Genomic DNA, 9,091 nt, shown 5'->3' with positions numbered 1-9,091 from the left:
AGAGATCAGCTGAATAAATCTGAGTGTTGCACCTTAAAGGAAGTGGTGCAGTTGAACTAAATATTGTGTCAAGTACACAGCCCAGTGTCAGGATATCCTGTGCGGATGCCTGTTCTTCAGCTTCTCTGGTTTACCCTCCCCTGTCCAAATTCTGCTTTCTGTCCAGCTCAGTTCTTTTGTTGTGCAAGTCAGTGTGGAATCACACACCTGCACTGCCCGTCCCAAAAGTTTTACCACCTAAAACTGAGGGAAGAAGTATTAGGACAGATACTGAAAGCAGAAGGTAAGAAGGGAGCTAGAGAAGCACAATAACTTACTCAGGTTGTGCAGAGGACCAGCACTCCCAGGCTTAGTTTATCCATCACCAGCAGCAGTGAATAGGGAGAGGGCTGACTTAGCTCATTGTAATGCAGTGCCCTGTGTCACGTCTGCTCTCTTGACTCCCAGGTGAGCTTGCTTTCCATTAAGCAGAGCTGCCTGTCAGTGTAACGTTTGCAAGCCTGAAGAGTGGGTTAAAATCCTTGGAAGTGTTCAAGGCCAGGTCGGAGGGGCTTGGAGCAACCTGCTCTAGTGGAAGGGGTCCCTGCCCATGGCAGGGGGTTGGAACTGGATGAGCTTTAAGGTCTCTTCCAACATAAACCAGCCTGTGATTCTATGATTTTCGTGCGGTTTATATGGACAAACCTTCTTAGTCTATTGTCACAGTGATGCTGTGCCTGGTTAACAAATTTATTCCACCTCAGAAGGAGGTGAGAGAAATGTACTGTTGGTGTTAGTTGGTGGGTAGTCAGGGAGCTTCTCCTTTGGTAAGGAAGCTGCCAGCTGGGCAGACCTCTGTGCTGCCGTGATTGCATCTTATCAGTGTCTGTGCTGGCTGTGTTAAAGCTATCTCAGTTCTTCACACGCAGACACTGTGAAGTGGACATACGCCTCCTGAATAAGCCATACAAGCTCTTGTGAGGGCAAGTGCTGCTAAACCATGCCCCAGCTCTGGTGCAGACTGCTTAGATGTTGCCCAGAGACTGTTGATTCATGGCACCCAGTGCCAGCAATCTGTGAAACTGAAACCGGAGCTAAACACTTGGGCTCTTTCCATTGCCCAGGTAAACTAAAACGCCTGCTAAGCTGTCAAGTTTGCATCCAAGCAGCTTTGGGCACTGCAAGGTGCCAGCAGTGGAACCCTCACAAAGCAAACTGCTTAATTATTTGATAGTAAAAGGCAACTCAGGGGAGTGCGGAGTCAAATCAACAACAAACCAACCTATATTTAGTAGCAGTATGGCTGGACCTTAGACCCAAACATAGTTTCCAGCTGATAGATGATGTGGCAATCATAGCTGACCCTCATCCCAGTCTAAATTTGGTCTGCGGAATAAGTAATGAATATCATGGCTTGGGGCGACACGCCCCCCTTCACAGCAGCTGCCTTGCCACTGCTGCTCCTCTTATGGCTTTGTCTGCCTGGCTGAAGCACAAGCTCTGTGTGACACTGGGCTATGGCCTGTCTGACACGCCGTGTAGTCACTGAAGCAGAGTAAAAGTAGGTGTGCTGGAGGTAGAAGTAGTACTGTGGCCTTATCTGCACTTGGCTCCACTGTTACAGGATCTCTCTTCCATTTGTTCCGGTCTCTTACACTAAGGAGTGAAGACCATGCTCCTGTGGTACAGGACAGGTCAAGCAATACGCCCTTCAATGAGGTGTGGAGGGCTGTGCAGGACTGAGAGCTCTGTATACTATCCAGACTACAAAATTAGGGACAAATGTAGAGTTTACAACCTCTGTGTACAAGCCAAACCAACCTGGGGAAATAGGTGGGTACAGCCTATTTCAGAGAGAGGTAACTGAAAATTAAGAGAGTAAATTACATGTCGCAAAACACCTGGGGAATCTGTTGCAAACTTTCTGGATCCTGATTCAGTGCTTGAACCAGAACACTACCGTGTCTCAGTACTAAGGATCCATCCAGTTGGCTTCTGTCAGCTGAAGTTGGATGGTTTAGAGGTAGAGTTTGAGCAACCTGGTCTAGTGGAAGGTGTTTCTGTCCATGGCAGGGGATTGGAACCCCATGATCTTTAAAGTCCCTTCTGACCCAAACCATTGTAGGATTCGAAGCCATCTGCCCGATTCCCCTCCAGCACTGTAACAGTCTCCAACAAACAAGTGCATAATACTCCTCTAAGATGAGGCAGTGCTGTTCTTGTACATATGGATAGTGAGATTCAAAAGGTCAGTGGCTCTTCCTGAAAGACTTATCTGAACTCAAGTTCTGAGCTGGTGTCCTGCTCACTGGACCTCCATTCTTCCATCCTCTTCTCCCTCCTTCTTTGTAGTCTCACTTACAGATGCGGACAGTCAGAAACACTCTCTCTGAGGTTTGATACGAACATAGAAATCCATGTTGGAACAGAGCAAAAGGAAAATACAAGCTTGTGTGAAATTTTCCACCTTTTCACTAAGCGAATGAAAGCCAAATTTTCACACTTTGGTCTTAGGTGTGAAATTTTTGCTCAGCTCTAATATTTATCCATAATGTGTTTTAAAACTTGGCTCGCTCCATTCAGAATACCACAGAGAATTGAGTTACAGATCTGGGGCTTTGTGCATGCTGCCAAGATCTGCCCCTATAACTCTAACAAATTTAAGGGGGGGGAAAGAAACCACTAGAAAAATATGGTATATGGTCCATCACATGCTTTCTTCATGCAGTCATATACCACTAAAAGTAGTGTTCTGCTACGGCTGTGTTACATAAATAAGTTCATGTCACTCCTGTAAGCACAGATAAGATGAATTTTGCATCTCCAGGCTATTGGGTAAGCAAAAAAATGAGAAAATAGCAACCTCGCTTGCAGTTCTTCGAAAAGTTTAGAAGTATTTCTGGAACATCAGCATTTTAGGAAGTCTATTTAATCCCCTCAAATCCATATACATCTCTGACTGGACTTCTTAAAATTATAATGGTTAGCTTCTGTTAGTCTCAGCTTGTGTGTGTGGAATAGAGATGTGTGAGAGAGAGGTTCTTCACTGTTGAAGAACAGAAAAATTATTACATATAACATTATTTATGGTATTTGTTATGGGGACTTAGAAGTGTGAAGAAAGCCATGTTCATTTGAAGGTACTTCCACCTGCTGAATTCTGCAAATCAGAACCAATCCGGTGCAGAAGAATGTTCCCACATTTCAGTCTGTTGTGATTAGGGCAACTTTTACACTGTCTTCCTCTGATGCTGGATTTGTGACAGTAGGGCTGTATAAAACACCAGGGCGTTGAGACTGGCTTAGTAGGAGCCTGGGAAATGTTTTCAGGGTAATGAAGGTGAAATTTATGTTTCAAAGCTCTGAGCTGTTCAAAAATAGAGACTGGCTTTGCACACATACTCTTATGTCATTCTTAGGAACATGTGAAGAAGCACATTTGCTGGTGTGAATCTCAGCATGTTTGGCTGTAAGAATGGCAGCATTTGATCATGTGGCTTCTATTGGCACAATAAAACTCTATATAATTTTCTCCTTTTGCACAAGTAGTAAGATGAGGTGAATTAACAACTTCAGCTTGGGAAGAGTAAAGCCACACATCTCCTTCCAGATTGCTCTGAGATTCCTGAATTAGTTGTAAGTCACTGTTTTACAGCAGAGCTGTATTGCATCCCTCCCATCATTCATAGGCCAGTCATTCTTGGTGCAGTGGTTGTCTCTGGCCAAGCCATAGAACAGTGGTGTTCACTGAGAAAACTTACTTCATTTGCACTGGAGTCCTCCTCTTGGTTTTCTTATTGTCCAAGGATCCTTCCTCCAAGTAGCTGGCACACCATTGCTGTCACTGGGGCATGGTGTACTTACACAGTTTGGTGATCTTTACTGTGTGTTTTTGTATGTGCTGGCCAAATGTTTTCAGCCACTGAAATTGTACAGTAAAATTTGAGATGATAGATGGTTGTTGTCACTGTTAAGTTCATAACTACATTAGGTAAAAGTCCAAACATTTTTGGGGATTATCAAAATGAATATGTGGCGAGAAAACAGCTGGGAAATTGCATTTGTGCTCGAATGCCTCATCTGTTTAACTTCAGATACAATTTTAGAAGTACCTAAATAAAGCAAAACCCCAAATTCTTAAAGGGACTGATGTTCCCAGCTCATTCATTTCAATGGGATTTTGTTAGTTGACTTCCTTAGCCAAGCCTGACATCCCTAAATCTGATTTCTCATTTGATGTGCTTTTAAGGGCCTACATCCCACTATTTTTCACTAATTATCAGCCACATAAGTCCTCAAGTCATTACTGAGAAGCAGATTTAGGGACTCTTCACAAGTGGGCTGATCTTTCTTGGCCCCTGTAGGCCCAAGTGAGATGGGCTTCTCTTGTGGGATACGAAGGATTGTGCTGGTGCTCTAAGACAGGTCTCTCAGGAGCCCATTGGGAAGGGAACTGGAGAAGACTGGTCTCCCAATCTAAAGGGATTCCTTGTAAGCACTTCCTGAGGGCTCTTTATGCCGGGCTGACACGCTTTTCCTGGTGTTTTCTGGTGCGACAGAGTAATTTGGTGTGCTGTTGCTGCTTTTCCTTTCTGTTATTAAAGTGAGAATGGTTGAAATGTCCAGCTTTCATATCCTGTGTTAAAGTAGGGTTTTCCCAGAAGATAGGGTTTTCCCTTGTTTCCAGAGTTTCCCTGGGAGATCTACTGCCTGTTGAGGCTGCCCTCATGTCTTAAACATATCCTCTGGCCCAGATCATGCTGACAAGCAGAATTAAGCCTTAGGACCAAGTGAATTAGAATGACTACTGCCCTCCCCAGCGGGGTCGCCCTTTCAGCAGCAAAATGGCACCTTGTTCTGCAATCCTGGTGGACCCTGGAGAATTTGGTTCCCTGGGCCTGGGTCCCTTCTGTCCCAGTCAGGGTAACTCCATTTGACTGACTCTCTCCATGGTAAGCAGAGTGTTTACTGGCTTGTATCTGTCTCAGCTTTGACACTCTAACAAAAAGTTAGAAATCATGAATGCATCTCTTTATTTCTGCTCCACAGTGCCTCTCTTTTTTTTCTGTGTAAACCCTTCACTTGCCTCTTGCCCAGCCTTTAGAAACGATGATCAAATGCGAACTTTTAGGGTTTATTTATAGCGTAGCCTTTATGGAAAGAGAGAAAAGAAATGATTAAAAAGCAATTTTACAAAATATTTTGTTTTAAGAGGGAATTCATTGTGTTTAAGTCACTGTATTCATTGTACAGTCTAGACTGGCAAACAAAGAAGATAGAGCGTCATTCAAATTAAGATTATGAAATTCTTGGGGACTGGAATTATGGATTTGGATGTCAACCCTCAAACAAACTATTTCTGAACAGCAGTATTATCACTTTGCTATATTTAAGGCTTTGTTGGAGAGAGAACAGTGCACAAGGTTGATCTGATTCAGTTCTGCGATTCGAATGTCCCTTTGTTTCCTATTTCATTATAAATTCATATTTTCAATGTTCTGTTCCTCTTTGTCCCCAGAAAATTGTTGAAAAGACTCTCCTCCGGGAGTAAAGTTTTTGTTCAAACTAACAATGACCAAACTGACTTTAAACAACAAGAAACACAGAACTGAAAAGCAAATTAAGAGAGGGAATTCATTTAGGGCATTTGGAGCAATCTAGAATGAGTGAGTTGTTGAAAATTGCTGGCTGGGTATTTTGTTCATATGTTATTCCATATTACAGTGGTGGTTGCTGTGAGACCTTAATGCTGTGGATTCTCAAAGGCCTATGTGTTTTTAAGTAGATTTAAAGATACCAAGAGTATTTTAGCTGATAAACTGGAAAGACTGCTTTTGCATCTTCATCCTTAACTCAAGGTGGACCTGCAGAAGACTAGCAGCAACCAGGCCCTGTTTCCTAGTCTAGATGAGGCCTTGAGGGGGCAGTTTTCCTTTAGGGACTGCTCTACCTGTCCTGCTCCCAGCCCCATGGGAGCAGTAGCAGCTGCCCAGCAGAGGGTGGGATCTCCGTGCCAGAAGTTTCAGGTTTGGGGACACCCCACAGGGAGCATAGGAGGCTTTCATCAGCTTTGTGGAAACTTGGTTTCACCTTTTGAATACCACTGCTGCAAAGCGCTTGGTCTGAAAGCTGGTGTGTCGCAGGTGCCGTGTGTGATGTTGGGCACCAGCGTGTGGTGGAGAGGTGGGGAGTGAGGGGATGTGCAGGAAGGACCCTGAGCCAGGGTTAGGACTGCAGTAGCCAGGGGGATGGCAGAGCTGAGCCAGGCTGTCCGCACACCTCCCACATCTGGTGGCCTCAGCACTGAAGTCTGTTCTCTCTCGAACCAGCCTAAGGAGACCTGGAGTTAGATGAATAACAGGATAAAAATAAAACCTGTCTGAAGATAGGTTTATCTCAAAAGGCTGGCTGATTTCCCAAAGAGGCAGTAATGCGTTTTTCAGCACTGGAAGTCGTGAGAGGCCCCACAGTAAAGCAGAACATGAGTGTGTAGAGTGCTTGTGGCAGAAGCAGAACATGTCCTTGGAACGGTGCTGTTTGTGTCCTGTCCTCTTAGTGCTGCCCAAACAGGGCAGCAGCAGCCAGTCCTGCACGTGCACGGAGGAGTGAGTGGCAAAGTTTGTTCCTCCTTTTCATGTTTCTTTGCACATGTGGAAAAATGTGGATTTGTCTGAGATGTTCAGACCCTTTAGATCTCTTGATTTTATCTTTGTGCAATATCTGCAGGGCAAATCACAAGGGGCTGTAAAGCAGGGAGCAGAAAGCAAGGTGACTCTTTCCATTAGTGAGAGGGCTTCAAGGGGCTTTGCCTTTGCCTGTTGTTTCTGTAAGACACAGCATTATCTGGAAAAGCAATGTTGATTGCAACAGAAGAAATCGGCTTTGAGTTGGGCTTTTTTCTGTGTATTCATTCATTTTTTTTGGGTAGCCTCTAAATCCAGCCAGCCTTGCAAGGGCTATGTAAAAGATGGACTATTGTAAGCAGGAACAATGCTTGAGCTAGTGTCTTCTGTTAAAGAACAGGGAATAAAATGCCCATTACACTTACTGGGAAAGATATCAACCTTTCCATGCCAGTACTTTAATCTGGCTGATGTGCAGAGTCTCAGTGCCAGCAGGCTCACATGCCCTAGAGAAAAGAACACCCTATCTCACTGGAAGTGTTATTTCAAGGGTGTTTCTCAGGGAATCAAAGTACAATCAACTTCTGCACATACAAAAGAGTGTGGGCATAGAAGTGCACAGAAATGCTCCCTGCTGTTCTACCAGAAGCCCTGACAGAGTAGAACCCTGACTGCACCATCACTGGCAGTGGTTTCTGCTTTGGTGGAGCCATGATTTCATCTAGAATTAACCCCCTGAAGTTGACAAATGTAGAAAGCTGGTGTTCCACATTTAAAAATTAAGTGTTCTACATTCTAATTGCACATGTGGACTGGCAGTATAAGAGGACATGTTGATGCTGAAGGATGAAGCAAAACGTGCCGAGTAGCACTTCAGGTTCAGGCAGGCGGAGCGGGATCTGCCTATGCTCTGGTACACAGGTGGCAGAGCAAACATTGGCTGTGCTTGGGAGGAAGTGGCTGGCTTCATGGAAGCCCACTTATCTCCTGGCATTCAAGTCATGATCTTATTTCTTTAACACAGGGGAAATGGGAAACCAGAAGACGTAAGGTCTGCTGATCACCTTGTTTATCCTTAGAGCCTCCTGGGCTGGTGGAACTGCACTTATATTGCTCAGCAACGCAGTAAAGTTCTGGGAGATCCTCAGCTGTAAAATGCTGCATTAATGGCAAGTAAAGATTTTACTACAGCAGGTATTCCAGCCTATAAAATCATCCAACCCTTTTAAAGATCTAGACATAGCAGTTGATTAGGTGGCTTCTAGCAGCAGTGTAGGCTGACTGATCTCCAGGGTCGTTTGGATATGCTCCCAGTGCTATGCTTTGGGCATGAACATGGAAACAGACGTAGGGTGCTGCGTAGAAACGGCATACACTGAGATTTAGTCAGACACTGATTGCTGAATCCTGATCTTTTATGTTTAACACTGTTCCATCTGAAAGCTATTGCTTTAATGCTTCTTGTTTCACTCCAGTGGGATTGCTCAGGAGAATGCACAGAAAATGAGAATCTCACAGAGATCAGGAAAGGAACCAAATAATCCCATCCTCTCCCATCCACATGTGACTGTCCCAGAGACTCCTTCTGCAGGGAATTCTGCCGCATCCCTTCATCTGACTTGGCTTTGGCCAAAAGCAGAGTAGGATCAAAATCTGTCTCCTACACCTTTATACCGGAATGTGAGGGCGGCCGTGGGCTCCATAACAGAATTTTGCAAGTCAGCTTTAGCCTCTGGAGCACATTTGAGTCCTCCCTGGCTGCAGGGAGTTGATACTTCATGAATTTGATCAAAGGATCTCATGTACAGTATCATTTTATTTGAGAAATTTCCCCTCCGGGGATGTGTTGTCAAACATTTCCTTTGGTTAGTGTAAATAACAAAAGATAAGTCTGTTCTGCATCGGACTCCCAGTAAGAAAGAGGAACAGATTTTGGTTTACTGAGGGGTCTGCAGTACTTTGTTCTCATGACTACTATATAATGGGATTGAACATATTTTATGCCATCTGGCCCGTTCAGCCGAAACAAAATACATCAGTAATGTTCCGATTGGTTTTGAAACATCTTGTTCTTGTCAAAAAGTATTTTAAATCAAACCAGGCTTTTCCACTTTGTGTTTGTCTTTTACTAGGAGGCCATGGCGAAAATGGGGAAAGTTGGGAGAGTTGTGCAGCCCATCCATGAGCATAAAAGGTAATCCTGACTTTTGTGGGGTTCTCTGTGAGGATTTATGGCATGTGAAGTTAAGGCCTGTCTCTTTATAGCCCTGCTTGAATGCAGTAGTAGTTATCACCCCCATTTTTGAAGGAGTGTCATAGAATCAGAATGGTTTGGGTTGGAAGGGACTTTAAAGCTCATCCAGCTCCAACCCCTGCCACGGGCAGGGACACCTTCCACTAGAGCAGGTTGCTCCAAGCCCCTGTGTCCAACCTGGCCTTGAACACTGCCAGGGATGGGGCAGCCACAGCTTCTCTGGGCACCTTGTGCC

The 9,091-nt window shown here is 44.6% G+C and overlaps 1 protein-coding gene across 1 annotated transcript in view; it reads left to right on the top strand.

Annotated features, from left to right (window-relative positions):
• Positions 1-8,800, top strand: part of FGGY (FGGY carbohydrate kinase domain containing) — a 52,447-nt gene extending 43,647 nt beyond the window's left edge. The window contains exon 8 of the mRNA XM_010023339.1: positions 8,735-8,800. Within this exon, the coding sequence (XP_010021641.1) occupies positions 8,735-8,800 (66 nt within the window). The remainder of the gene's footprint in view (positions 1-8,734) is intronic.
• Positions 8,801-9,091: the final 291 nt, after the last annotated feature.

The sequence above is a fragment of the Nestor notabilis genome, unplaced genomic scaffold (genome assembly GCF_000696875.1).
Source record: "Nestor notabilis isolate BGI_N333 unplaced genomic scaffold, ASM69687v1 scaffold15640, whole genome shotgun sequence".
In the NCBI taxonomy this organism is placed as follows: Eukaryota; Metazoa; Chordata; class Aves; order Psittaciformes; family Psittacidae; genus Nestor; species Nestor notabilis.
This window is presented reverse-complemented; position numbering and strand designations above follow the sequence as displayed.